The sequence below is a fragment of the Equus przewalskii genome, chromosome 31 (assembly GCF_037783145.1).
Source record: "Equus przewalskii isolate Varuska chromosome 31, EquPr2, whole genome shotgun sequence".
NCBI lineage: Eukaryota > Metazoa > Chordata > Mammalia > Perissodactyla > Equidae > Equus > Equus przewalskii.
Window position 1 is genome coordinate 26,426,997 of NC_091861.1, and position 14,898 is coordinate 26,441,894.

Below are 14,898 nucleotides of genomic sequence, written 5' to 3' on the forward strand. Positions count from 1 at the left end.
TTGGCATATTGTGTTTTTAGGTCTAACATGTCTTTTTTAAAGACTATGAAACATTAACTTGCTTTTTTCCTCTCAGATATGGAGTGAAACTTATTATAGTTTATATATTAGTAACTTGACCTGACTCAATATACTCATTGAAGGAAGTAATAGATACTATTTTTTAATTTTTAGGAATAAGATAAAAGTTATGCATCACTCAGTAGATGCCTAATCTATTTAGCAAGCTATGGTTTTTTTCTTGAAAAATAGTTTGAGATGGAATTTGCTCATATTCTAGAGAACTGTGAGAACCAACTTCCAGAATATTTAAATGATATATTACCTCAATTAAAAAAGTAGATAAATGTTATAGATATCAGTTTTCTTTTCCATACATTGTCCCAATAAGACAAAATTATGGGAATATGTAGTTTGTTTAAATGTGACTTATAGGTAAGTTATCAGCTAATTATCTGTATTTTTCCTTGAAATTGCAGGCACAGTACATCTTGATCCATCAGGCCTTGGTGGAATACAATCAGTTTGGAGAAACAGAAGTGAACTTGTCTGAACTACATTCATATCTGCCCAACATGAAGAAGAGAGATCCACCCAGTGAGCCATCTCCACTGGAGGCTGAATTCCAGGTACTAATAACAGTAGCAATCATAATGATCACAGACAACTTTCACTGAGTGCTTCTGTTTTCCCCTGCTGTGCTATGCACTTGACACAGTTCTTGCATTTGGGCCTCACCATACCCAAGGAAGCACAGACGAGGACACGAAGGCACAGAGAGTTAAGAGAAATGCCTGAAACCCCACAACCATTACGTAGGAGACGTGTTTAAATCTAGAAATCTGATTCTACAGCCAACACTTCTAACCATTCCTCATTAAGCTGGTATAAAATAAAGTGTCAAAATAATAGTATATAGCCACAAAATCGGTTCGCCAAAGGCAATGTCGCATCTCACCTTTAAAAGCGACATCTGGTTTTGGTTTGTAAAGGAAATAATTAGAGGAGTTTATGACTACTTAGGAAGTTGAACTGGCTGGAGCTGGTAGACAGAAACTGAAGGATAAATACATATGTCCTAACCTATTTATTAGGCAATTACTCTGAAAGCTAACCAAGGATATAGTTCACTGTGATTTCAGAGCGTTGGCATAGCTATCTCCAAATTGCTCAGGTGTCAAAAAGAATGTTTTGTAACTTTTCTCTTTCACCCATGATTTCCAGTTTACTGAACCTTTCTGTAAACTACCAAACCGGTCAATTTAGAGAGTTTCATGGTAAGGCCAGGAATGTGCTTTTAATCACATGCAGAACCATTTAACGTTTTGGATCCAAGTGGGTGAAGGTGGGGGTGTGGGTGGAGCATGTGGTAGTCACCAAGTAAGCCAGTCCTCCAGAAAACCCGCACTACACTGGAAGAAGGAGCAGGCTACCAGCTAGCCTTAAACAGAGAGATGCGTTCTTGTTGTTTTCTTGCTCTTTGAGCTGATAAATCAAATGTATTCAACACACTAACCCTACTAAACGACATAGACACATATGCTGTTTGGAAACACTTATAAATTTAATTTAAATGTTCATATGTAAACTCACTAAAAAAGAGAGTAAATTCTTTCACTGAAACAAGTATGATTTGCTCTGTGCCAAGTACAATTCTGGGCACCAGAGTCAAAGTGATTTACAAGTGGATATGAGGAGAGAGTGTGACTCAGAGGATGGGTAATGACCATAACTCTGATAGAAACAGTGAAATTATTCCATCTAAGCATAAAAGAAGACAGAAAATGAGAGTAAAGATGTAGGTTGGTTGGAAGGTTTGTTGATGAGAAGTCATAGTTCTTGCCTACTTGTCTTTTCTTTCTCAAGAAAATATGAAGCAAGACCATCAGTTGGGATTTCTGGGGGACAGTAGGGAGTAGGGCAAAGAAGAGCTTATGCTTGAGGAAGGGGAAAGGCTATGAAACAGTTATATCAAAGTAGAAAAGCAATATCTCCAGGCCAAGGTAGTAGGATCGCCAGACATTACCGGTGGATCATTCAAAATTTATAGTCATGAATTTAAAGAGAAGTCAGTCACTTGGTTTTATTGTTTTCTACAGCAACACTGAGTTCTCTAGGGGTAAATCCTGTGTATGCAGATTACTGGGTTAAACCCATCTAGGATCTTTAAAAGTGACTATTTGGAAGTCAGGAGTCAAAGGAGTTGAGGGTGTTTGCAAATGAGTGATATAGTGGTGAATGATAAAGAGCAAATTGGCTACAGATGGATGTGAGGTGCATAGAGAAAGTAGTAACAATATGTTGGAGGCTTTGGTAGAATTCCAGATGGCTAGATTGAAGATCCCAAAATAAATGACTGGGAAGTCTAGAGGTAATTGTCAATAACAGGGTTGGATGAAATCAAAATTTTTAAGGTGACACAATGTTTGGAATGAAGCTACAAAGGTAGAATGGAGAAAGTGGATGCTGAGGAGTGGAGAGAAAGATCATAGGTGGTAAAGAAGCTAAGAATTGAAGAGACCAGAGTGTTGGATAGATCGTCCTTGTCAATGCTGAAGTAACCAAGAATGATGACATATTTTGAGAAGAGCACACAATTAGCCAAGTTGAAAACTAAATGAGGTGGGATGATCCAGAAATTGGTACCTGACACCTCCAACTGAAAGGCAAGGAATATAGTACGATGGCAGGAAAATCAAAGTAGTTGGGTTTTTGGAAGGAGAAATGTGTAGAACTGGTTTGCGAGTAGAAGCTGGAAGCAAAGGCAGCACATATCTTTTCTTCTACCTGTGAGGCAAATGGAATGTGAGGGGGGAAAGCTTCTTAAAAAGAGCTACAAAATTCCTGGTGATGTCTTCAAGGGACATCCAGTTTTCACTTGGTGCCCCCCCCCCCCAATAAGAAGGTGAAAGGACCTTTGGGAGAATAGGATTCAAATGGATGGGAGTTTGTTGATGACAGACCATGAGCACTGGGTGGCAGAGAGAAAGGCATTGATTGGTGAGACATGAGATGGAGTTGTATTTAAGGATGCAGGTAATCATTTAGAAATAATTCTGGGGAATATGGATGCACTGGGAGGCTTAGACTTGTGGTAGCAACTGAACAAGCAGGGATTGAGGTATGAAAAATCCTTTGCGTCTTAGACAAAGATGAGCCATTAGTTTCCCCTATCATCCTGGGTCTTGGCTAGAAGGCAGGGGCCATTGGGTGACCGTTCCCACAGGAGCAACAAGTGTTGTGATGCTTTCTGAAGCGTCTGCCTCCATGAAGCTCATGATGGTGTTCAAGTGAACTGGTAGTCAATGATGAGGTTTTCACTCATTCAGTTATGGTCAATGGGGTTTGAAACACGTTGCCATATGTAGTTGAGAGAAGGCACTGTATTAAATATATATATATATGTACACATACGCGCACAAACATAAAATCCTGCTGAATTGTACATCATGAGCTCTCTCCATTTAGGTTATTCATCTACTTGACAAATATTTACTTAAGGACTAGGGGAAGAGAGGGCTGCAGGCAGACTGATCTTCCAAAAGAAACCGACATTTAAACTGATACCTACAGGGCAGGTAGAAGTTAGCAGAGTGACAAAAGGAAAAGGGTGATCCAGGCAGAAAACACACATGTGAGGTTGCCAAGAATGAAAGGACAGCTTGGCCTTGCCGAGAATCGAGGAAGTTGGTTTGGGTGAAGCGTGAGGGGCCCAGCAGACGATGAGGCTGGAGCGACAGTCAGGGGCATATTCCTGAAGACTTTTGTGCTGTTATTATGAGGTTAGATGCTTCTGAGCAGTGCCGGGAAGCTGCCGAAGACCTCGACAGGGACTTGCTCTATTTGGTGTTTTAAAAGGGTTAGAGCAAGTGAGACTGAAGTTAAAGAGGCTGGGTAAGCAACTGTTGATGTTTTCAAGTGAGAAATGAAAGTGGACCGGACGAAGCAGAAAGAGAGAAAAGTAAAAGGATTTGAGAGCCTCGCCAGTAGAAATGATGGGTCTTGCTGACTGGTTAGCCCCCGTGAGAGGGAAAGCGGTCTGGAAGGCGTGAGCAAGCGAGTATCAACTATTCAGAGCGAGCCAAGTCTTCTGTGAGTGCTGTATCTGGAGGGTTTATTTGGGATTTTTAAAAAAATAATTTACCACTGCGTTTGCAAGATGGATAATGATCAACATCTGGATAGTACTTTCAACGTATACAAGAGCAAATCATGCTATTTTGCTTTCCAGGAACTCCTAAGTAGAAAGCATATTCTATTATATAATTGTATCTATTTAGTTCAAACTCACCATGTCAAAAACACTAAATGCCTGAGCAATTAAAAGGAAAACTTCAGAGGCAAACTTAAAAATTGTGACCTGTAGGGAATGTATGCAAATTTCACAAAGCTTGATGAAATGCTTCTCTTCAGGGAGCGTCTTAGGCCGCAATAATAATCTAAGCCAATATTGACATTTTTCCCCCCTGGTTTTCTCCCCCAATCCCCCCAGTACATAGTTGTGTAATTTTAGTTGTGGGTCCTTCTAGTTGTGGCATGCGGGATGCCACCTCAGCACGGCCTGATGAGGGGTGCCATGTCCGCGCCCAGGATCCGAACCGGAGAAACCCCAGGCCGCTGAAGGCAGAGTACGTGAACTTAACTACTCGGCCACGGGGCCAGCCCCCCAAATACTGAGATTTTTAAAGGAGTTTTCTATTCTATTTGTTTTTCCCCTCAGAGACTTCCTACATATAGAAGCTGGAGGGCACAGCACATTGGAAACCAAGAAGAAAATAAAAGTAAAAACAGGAATTCTTCCATCATTCCATGTATGTAATTTATTTTATTTTTTGTGTCAGATAAAGTTAAGCTCTCTTTTGGATTCATTTAACGTAAGACGCGCACACGCACAAATGATCCTGAAGCAAGTTTTCAACATTAGGTTAACAGTGGAGAATAGTTAATAGGCTAGTTAAATTTTCGTTAAAGCAAACACTTTCAAACCCAAAATTCACAATAGGCTTTGGAGGATAAACTATGTACAATGTTTTCTTTCTACCAATTATTTCAGAAACGGGTTGTCAGAAAGATGTAACCTGTGAAGCTGGGAGAAAAAAGGCCAAGTCCTCTTTACCAATTTCTCTTATCTTTAGTTTACTTCAGTTATTTACTCCAGAGTAATTGCCAAATAGCAAAGGTTATGTTCCTCGTTCCCTTTCTGCTTTCTTTTCACCCCTTCCTTATATCTGGGAGGTTGAATGTAGGTGGAGGGTACTCCACAAACTGTTAATCATCAAATTTAACAAATCAAAATATGCACAGTTTTTAAGACTTGAATTCTGCTATTTAAGTGTATTGATAGGACCACATGTGGTACAACTATAATTTTATTCAGTTGTGTACACTAACATTAACAAGGAGAAAATATAACCCAAGCTAATAAACTAGACAGAGAAATAAATTGAATCAGGGCATGGTTGACCTAGTTAACTTCTGAAGGATTCCTTATGAATGTCATTTAAAATATGAAATTGATAGTGATGGAGCTAACCAGATCATATGATCAGTTACTAGAAATTAAAGAAATTAAGAAACAATGAGAAATTATGGACTAAATAATTTTCTTGAGAATTTATCAGAGCTACCTATTTAACTAAGCTGGCTAATTTAACGTTAATAGGATATAGTTGAAAAATTAGGTATTTACCTAAGCTAGGTATTTTATTAGCTTACGAATGTATTTTTTTTAACTTAAGCAGAATGGTGATATTCATGGAAAACTAAAATATATGAATCAAAGATTGAATAATCATATGGAGTGTTATGGTATCTATTTCTTGTTTAACGTAGAGTTATGTCCCATGATTCTTCCTGGAGCTGTTTAGGGCTTTCTTTTTCTTAGACTTCTTTTTTATAATTTGTTAGTCGATAAGAATTGAATTTTATGTAGGATCTCATTCCATGTAGATCAATCAATTTACCTAATGCAATCTGTCACTTCTAAATTACTTTCTAATTTCCACATGACAATCAAGCAGAAATTTCATTTTTTAAAGGGAGACTTACTACTCATTTGTTTTACACAGATGACTTTAACAGAGTGCCACTTAAACATGAATTGGAAGTGAGCAAAGAGAGTGAGCATGATTCGGATGAATCATCTGATGATGACAGTGACTCGGAGGAAACCAGCAAATACATCAATGCATCTTTCATAATGGTGGGTACCGAGATTTCCAAAGGTCAGGATCCAACCCTTTAAAAAATATATCCACGTTATAATGGACATTCATTAAGTCGTTTCATAAAATGATAATGAGCTTCCCATAACTATATATTGATTAAGACCAAAGCTTCCATTTTCAATACTATATTTTAACTTATTGAAAGACTTAAAGATGTTAAAACCTGATGAATTGCTACAAAATAAGACAATGCTAGTAGTTACAATTTATGAAAAATATGACTGTAATCATACTAATTTGCAAAATAATAAATGTTGAGCAAATCAAAGGATTTGAAAATGTTTATACTTAGATATCCAAATTGTAAGCAAATCCAAATTTGCATATTTGTATAGTTAGAAACTTTCCATTCAGAGTATCTGAATTATTAGGTGAGTCTGTGTCACATACTTTTTTTCAGTAAACTGAGAGTTCAAACAAGGAAACTTTAGTCATTTAGTAAATACTTTTTGCATATACACACAAATGGATTTCTTTTCCAAATTTTCCTACAGCACACATTCATAGAATGTTAGTTTAATTATGAGATATAATAAAAATACATAGGCACCAATAAAGTAGAGACATGATGAAGATGACTTGAAATACTTATGCAATTTCTTTTTATATTCACATTAAGCTTTTCAGCGAAAAAAGGTATTTTTGGAAGGGAAAACTCGTTAGTCTCGTAAGATAATATGTCCTAAACTTGATTTCACATTATTAGCTAAGTATTTTCATTAGCTAAGTAAGTATTTTACATATAGATAACACATTGTTTCTTGGACCCAAGAATTTTAGGTCTTAATAATTTTATATAAGAGTATTGATGTCAAATTAAGTGACTATATTTCCAAATGGTTATTTTAAGAATCCACTGCTTCCTCGTCCGTTAGCAATAGTAACAGAGTGCCACTTTTTTTTTTACAGAGTTACTGGAAACCTGATGTGATGATTGCTGCTCAGGGGCCACTAAAAGAGACCATTGGAGACTTTTGGCAGATGATATTCCAAAGAAAAGTCAAAGCTATTGTTATGCTGACAGGGCTGAAGAGTGGAGACCAGGTTTGTACTTTTAAGAATCTTTTTTTCAAATCTTTCTGTTATAAAATATCATTCTCCATTCTTCATTTAATTACTTGATTACTATACCCAAGTCTTTTTGATCCCTCTGTCACACAGTTCCATTTGTTCATTCTTTTTGTTGCTGTTGAGCAAGATGGTCCCTGAGCTAACATCTGTACCAATCTTCTTCTATTTTGTATGTGGGATGCCACTACAGCATGGCTTGATGAGCGGTGTGTAGGTCCATGCCCAGGATCTGAACCAATGAACCCTGGGCCACTGAAGCAGAGAGCGCAAACTTAACCACTATGCCCCCAGGCCGGTCCCTCAGTTGTTCATTCTTAACATCTTCCATCTGAGTGTTGGCCTCCAACATCTTGTGTCTGGATCTGACAGTCTCTTACCTTTGCCCCCACCAGTCTTGCACACTGCTCACAGATCATCTAATGCATAGTAATCCCAGGGTCACCCCTTGCTAAATACAACAAACAGCCTTCTATTTTCTTCAAGATAAAAACCAACCTCGTCAGTCTGTTAAGATCTTCAATAAACGGACCCTCATCTATCCTTCCATTTTCCTCATATTTTTGTGTTTTACATGCTTTCCATTCCAGACAAGTAGGTTTACTGACTGAATCTTAGCACACCATTTGCATTTTCATCACTGCGTTTCAAGTTACTGACATTCTGTATTTCTAAATGTGTCCTCTCTTCCCATTTTAATTCTATTCTCCTAGCAAGACAAAACTCCTGAAAAAATTATCTAAATCCTGCCTTCTTTATGTTCATGAAATATTTATTGTCATAAAATTCTAGAGTTGGAAGTGAACCTGAGATTTAATTTGATCTCCTGCTTAATACCTGTGATGTGTATTTGATCCTTTCTTCAATACCCTGAGTACTCAAAATTTCCGTGACAGTCAATCTTACCTTGTGTTAGCACTTAACACATTATATGACATATATTAAAGCTTATTTAATGAATGCTCTCCTAAGCATGCAATTGTATTATATTATATTATGTTATGTTATATTATATTATATTATATGCTTTTTCTTTCTCTCTCTTTTCCCTGGTCCCCTACCACTGCACATAGAAAGTTATTTTTTATTTTTATGGTTTTTTTTTTTTTTAATGAATATATGTTCAAATTTCCCACATGGAGTTCCAGAAATCTTTTTCTTCATGTAAAGTGTGAAAGCCAGGAAATGGAACAGGAGTGCAGGCAGGAATGCCAGTCATTGTCAGCAACTGTGGGACTGTAGTCGGTGGGGAACCATTTGCAAAGGGAGGCCATGCCTTTGTGATTCATCTACTCTTCCATCTGACCCTTTACTTAGACTTCTCAGTTAACTTATATAGAGCTGCTCTTGGGGTTGGTCATCAGCATACAGAGACAAAGTCCCAAACATGCAGGCTCCTTCCTCAAGGACCACTGGAGGGACAGTGAAACCTCAGTTACTGCAGATGTCATGACAGACATCAGCTCAATCTACAAATTTTGAAGAGGTGATGATAAGGGAGGTGATGATAAGGAAGGGAGGAACAAGTCCCAAAGACCTACACTGGGGATGACAGAGCTGTTCCTGTGGTGTCCCGGCCATCTTGGTTATTCCGAGGTTCCCTTGATTTGCACAAGGAAACACCAAGTAATGGTCGAATGGATGTGCAACATACATAAAATAGATTTTAGAGTTTTATGGGTAGGTTTCAATTTTAGAACACAATTAATAATTTCAATTTAATAGAACAGAGGGAAGAAGAGAAAGACAGACAGACAGAGAGACAGGTTCTTAGAAGGCTTTAAAAAGCAAATAGAACACTTATAGAAGTTGTTGAATCATGTTCTTTCTTATCTAGGAAGCCTGTGCTCAGTACTGGGGAGAAGGGAAGAAAACATATGGAGAAATAGAAGTTGATATGAAAGAAACCAACATATCTGCAGCTTATACCCTCCGTGTATTTGAACTGAGGCATTCCAAGGTATTTAAATAATTTCAGAAGTATGTATCTTTGATGTAATTGGTCTGATAGAAAAACTAATAGAAATTACTCTATGAAAGCAAAGCAACTATCTATATAATATTTTCAGAATAAAATCTTTAAATGATTTGAATGAAAGTTCTTGTGGAGAAAACGTGACTATGAAATTATTAAATGAGCTGAACTTCACTTGAGTTAATGTCCCTTCGCTTCTGGCTTTAGAGGAAAGAGCCTCGAACTGTGTACCAGTACCAATATGATAGCTGGACTGTGGCAGAGCTTCCTGCAGAGCCCAAAGACTTAATCTCTATGATTCAGAATCTCAAACAAAAACTTCCCAAGAAGAATGGCCCAGAAGGAAATAAGCATCACAAGAATGCACCTCTCCTCATTCACTGCAGGTGGGTGAGATTTGATAAGATATGCTCTAAAAATTATCAGAATACTTGACTTCTTGGTTCAAAGTTCCTGTTAAATCCTATTTATCCTGATATATGAAATACATCACCACAGATAAGGCCTTTTAGGGAGTCACTCTCTCTGTCATGCTCCCATCACATAACTATTTTAGAAATAGAATAGGAACTATTATAGTGCAATAAATTTAGGCCGTGAGTTCCTTCATACTACTGTCATGTCATCTTTGACTCCCCAGGGCCTAACATTGAACCTGGAACATCATATGTCCTGAATAAATTAGTGAATGAACGGAAGGATGCATGAACAGATAGATGGATGGATATTACATTTGTTTATGCTTATAGGCAGTGATCCACTGTATTAGGCGTTAAGAGAATCCAGAGGACTGAATGCCTTGCTTTCGATAAACATATCTTAAGTTATGTATTAACTCAAATCTCAATGCTTAGCAACTTTGACCTGAAACCCATCATTCGACTTTCTAAACTGACCCAAAAGGGAAAGATTTTAATGATATACATAATAGTACTTGATTTTATTAATTTTATGGAGGCCCTTAACTTTCACCTATGATCGATGCCTACATACCGACTTTAAATAAGAGATATTGAAAGAAGGATGCATAATATAAAATGTTTACATAAAAATATAAAGAAAATGAGAAATGAAAAATAGAGACGTAAAATGAGAAATGTAAATCTAGTGAAATGCTTTTAGGATATTTGAGAAAACCTCATTATTATTCTTAGAATTGCATATACTAGAACCAATCTTTTAGAGATATGCTATTTTTCAGCATTTGTTGAGTTTTCAAAGGTGAAACTTACATGGAAAGAAAGCTGAAGAGGGGAAATTTAGGCTTTAAAACTACATGTGTTTCTTGGGATGTAGTTGCATGCCTACTATATGTTCTTTAGTTATATACAATAAATAAAGTCTTGCTAATAATATATTAAGAAGAAGCTTTGTGAAAATGTAACATACCTCTCATAGTTTTGTAAATCATTTGGTTGCTCTCTTTTTAATGAATAATTCCACCAGGCATCATTTTTCTACTGATGCAGAAGGGTAAACATTTGTAAAAAGTGGTAGAGAGGCAGAGGAGAAAAGGAGAAAAGCATGAGATCTGGTAATTTGCAAAATAGCAGATTCAGTATTTCTGTTAGCATCAGTTTTTCTAGTCATGCCTTTATCTTCCCTAAATCTTGATGTCCTCATCTATCAAATTGGCATTTTGATATTTGTCCTAGTAACTTCAAATGTAAATAAAAGTCTATTGTAATCTGTAAGTACTAAAGAGAAGAAAGTATCTTTTTATAGCCTAAGACAAATATTTTTTAAACTATAGGATTATTCTTTTCCCAAATTGAAAAAGTTTTGTCCAAAAATTGCATTTAACAGAACTATTTTGCTCTTAAGAGATTGGAATAAATAATTACAATAAACATGAAGTAAAGAATGTATTCTGCCTCTCTCATTCCATTTTCAGTCTAATATCACTTTCTCTTTGTTGATCTTTTCTTCCTTTTATAGAGATGGATCTCAGCAAACAGGAATATTTTGTGCTTTGTTGAATCTCTTGGAAAGCGCAGAAACAGAAGAAGTGATAGATGTTTTTCAAGTAGTAAAATCTCTACGCAAAGCCAGGCCTGGGATGATTCCCACATTTGTAAGTATGATACCAAACCTTTTAATTTCAGGTCCATGCTCGATGCGCAGTAGAAGCCAATCACTGAGACTCAGGTGCTTGGAGATAGAGAAAGGTTTATTCAAATTGGCTAAAATGAGAAGGTGGGAGAGCAGCTTCTCTCAGATCTGTCCTAACCAAAGAAGAAAGAAGGGGGTCTTTATGGGGCTAAGGGACTTGGGAGGAGGAGTTTCTGGGAAACAAAGGGGAAGTCCACGTTTCTTTCACTTCAGATAAGACTTTGAGCTACTAGACATCTTGGTGTCAGCAGCAGCTGGGATCAGGTCATCCAGCGGTCAGAGCTTCCTTAAAGGTATTCTTTTACTTCTGCAAAACAAGCTGATAAATCCTCGTGACCATTGAGTCATCCCTCTGGTTGGACAAGAAAACAGCATATTAGCAAGCTACAATTACGCTTGGGCTGCGAATCTAGCATTTAGGCTCAGCGAATACATCTAATGGGGATTAAGGTTATTTATCCAGGATTTATGTGGGTACTAACTTCTTTTCATCCATGGCTGTGTTGGGAACAAGGTAGAAGAGTAACCATTTATCTTACGGAATATTTACAGTAACCCTTAAGTACCAGGCTTCAAGCATATCTCACCACTGCTTTTAATATGTTTTGCATTTTCATTTTAACAATTGCTTCTCCACTTTCCTTCTCTCCCCATCCTCTCCTTCCCTCTCTTTTCCTTATTTTCTCTTCCATTTACTTTTTTATTTTTCCTTTTTATCTTCCATTTTTACATAATAATTCAAATGGAATTATTATCAATATAAATGAGAGACCTACTTAGAGCTTGCCAGCAACTTGTTGTTACAGTTTATGAAGAACATTTCTTTAAATGCTCATGAATTCCCTAATTTCTCCCACCTTTAATCCTGTATCAATTTGTGCTTCTGTGTAACAAACCACCCCAAAACTTAATGACTGAAAAAAATGACATTTATTTTAGTTCAATAGTCTATTTGATCAGCTGAATAGTTCTGCTCTTCTTGCTCAGCTCAGCCAATCTGGACCAGGTTCATTCATACGTCTAGTGTTGCTGATGTGTCTTCTGGGGTTTGGCTGGTCCAAAATGACCTCATCTGCCAAGAGCTTGGTGGTTGGTTAACATTAAGCTGTGACAACAGGGGCGAGTGGATTACGTGTCTCATTTCATCCAGATGACCAGCCCAGGCGTATTCACAGAAAGGCAGCAGAGTTCTAAGCAGGAGGGCAGCTGTGTGCAAGACCTCTTGAGACGCAGACTTGGAACTGGCGTGACATGTCTTCCTCTGCATTTTGTTAGCAAAACAAGTCACAAAGCCAGCCCAGATGCAAGGGGTGCAGAGATAGACTCCACCTTTTGTCGAAAGGGCCTGCAAAGTCACGTTGCCAAGAGGTGTGGGTACAGACAGGATAATAAGGGGCCTTTTTGAAATCAATCTAAAATGTGACCTCTCTAAGTGGTAGTAACCATAGATGATAGTCTTGGAATTAGTAACTAGTCTCAATAGAAACATAGCTACTCACTCAAATATATGCAGCTTTTCATTGTGTATGCCACTGAGCTTTCATGTATCGGTTTTAAAAGTGTATTGAGTGCCTACTATATGCTCTTGTCATGAAGAGACTCACTTTATAGTGTGGGGAAAAGGCAGATATTTATTAAAGAGAGTGGTAAGTAAAATGACAAAGAAATGATAGGGACATGAATGAGGGCACTTAATTGAACTTTTGGGGGTCAGGATAGTCTTCCTGAAGCAAATGACCCCCCTCTCTGATACTAAGATGATACCTAGATGCGTAAATTCTTAGATGATTAGCTAAGAGAATAAACACAAGAGGGGATATCGTGGGCAAGGACCTGGGAATGCGACACCACATGACCTGGGAGAGGAATGAACACCAGCTGGTGTGGCCACAAGGCAAGTTGTGAAGAGTACCCTGCAGTGAATCCTGTAGAACTGTAAGGAGAGTAAGCCATTTAAAATGTTCTTTTTATGAAAACACATAAGAATAGTTTTCTATTATCCAAGACTTGCACATGTCAATGATTAGTTCTCGCTAATCTTCATCTGATATAAAATAATCACGTAAATTTCCTTTATCTAATTTCTTGCTTCTTTCTTTTACTAGGAGCAGTACCAATTCCTGTATGACTTCCTAGCTAGCACCTATCCTGCCCAGAATGGACAAGTAAAGAAAAACAGTCAAGAAGATAAAATTGAATTTGATAATGAAGTGGACAAAGAAAAACAGGATGCTAATTGTGTTAGTCCACTTGATGCCCCAGATAAGGTCCAAGAAGGAAATAAAGAGGATGAAGGTTCTAAACCCACGAGTGATCCCGAGGAGCCGGAACATTCTGCCAATGGTCCAGCAAGTCCAGCTTTAACTCAAAGTGCATAGTAAAAGACGTAAATGGGACAACTCAAAACCTCATATTAAACGTTATTTCTATTTTTCTAGAAGTAGGAGAGCGAAATAGGAACACAGTGGATTAATGAATTGCATTGGAACAATGTTATGGGAAGCTTTCTTTTTTTACTGTTGTAGAAAAATATTTAAGATGGTTTTGCTAAAACATTTTGTACAGTCTTATGCTTCTTCTAAAATTTTACCCATCCCTCGGCAAAATAGAACTTCTTTGTAGTCTTTGCATGTGTGTGTGTGTGTGTGTGTGTGTGTGTGTGTGTCTGAGAGAGAGAGAAAGACAATTCTTTCAGGTGGATGTAGATGCTTTTGAGAAACTTGGCCTTTTTATTTTTTTGAAGAAAAAACGTTTTCTACTGAAAGTGTTAACTTAGCCTAAAGGATCTGTTTTAAATCATAAATTGCTTGTGGGTTCTAAGAATAACATGTACATTTCTACAATGACCTCAAGATGTCCTCCTTGTTCTACTCATTTATATCTTGTAGTTTACTATTTTACCTCTAGAAATAGACTTAAAAGTAGTTTGTGTGTGAATATTTAACTACACGAAAGTTAGCAAAATTAACATTTGGAAACCTTCTATTCCATATGTTAGCATTTATTCCAACATCTTTTTAGCCTTATTTAGTCTAATTTAAAATTTTCAAGCAACCCTATCTTATCATCTTCACATGGTGTTTACAATTTTGCAACGTGGATTATTCTCTGTATAATATGTGAAATTCATTGCTTGATACTTTTGACCCAAAATTATGTTTGTTACAGTTGAACTTAAATAAAGATCTTTAAACAAACCCAATATATATCAAATCCATATGATAAAAACAGAATCATGTAAATGTATCTGTGCTAAATATTTACATATAAACCTCAAGTAGCTATTTTTATGGAATAAAGCATTGATGTGAGACGTATAATATTACATAGCCATATTTTCCATGTTAAATGTCCTCCTGGACTTTCATTGAAGTGCATTCACTTTGAATTTCTCAATGCTGAGACTGCTTTTATCAGGAATTAATATCAATAATCATAATAAAATTCAATCATTATCTTTTGTCATACATAATATTTTAAGTATGTTACATGTTCACATTTGCTTTATGGAAGCAC

The 14,898-nt window shown here is 37.0% G+C and overlaps 1 protein-coding gene across 19 annotated transcripts in view; it reads left to right on the forward strand.

Moving 5' to 3' along the window:
- The window catches only part of PTPRC (protein tyrosine phosphatase receptor type C), a 117,343-nt gene extending 102,764 nt beyond the window's left edge, over positions 1 to 14,579 (forward strand). For all 19 annotated transcript variants that reach the window (XM_070602441.1, XM_070602430.1, XM_070602433.1 and 16 more), the window contains 8 exons: positions 480 to 629; positions 4,721 to 4,811; positions 6,069 to 6,202; positions 7,137 to 7,271; positions 9,133 to 9,255; positions 9,478 to 9,656; positions 11,209 to 11,344; positions 13,488 to 14,579. In XM_070602441.1, the coding sequence (XP_070458542.1) occupies positions 480 to 629; positions 4,721 to 4,811; positions 6,069 to 6,202; positions 7,137 to 7,271; positions 9,133 to 9,255; positions 9,478 to 9,656; positions 11,209 to 11,344; positions 13,488 to 13,760 (1,221 nt within the window). In that variant the 3' untranslated portion in view covers positions 13,761 to 14,579. The remainder of the gene's footprint in view (positions 1 to 479; positions 630 to 4,720; positions 4,812 to 6,068; positions 6,203 to 7,136; positions 7,272 to 9,132; positions 9,256 to 9,477; positions 9,657 to 11,208; positions 11,345 to 13,487) is intronic.
- The last annotated feature ends 319 nt before the right edge of the window (positions 14,580 to 14,898 follow it).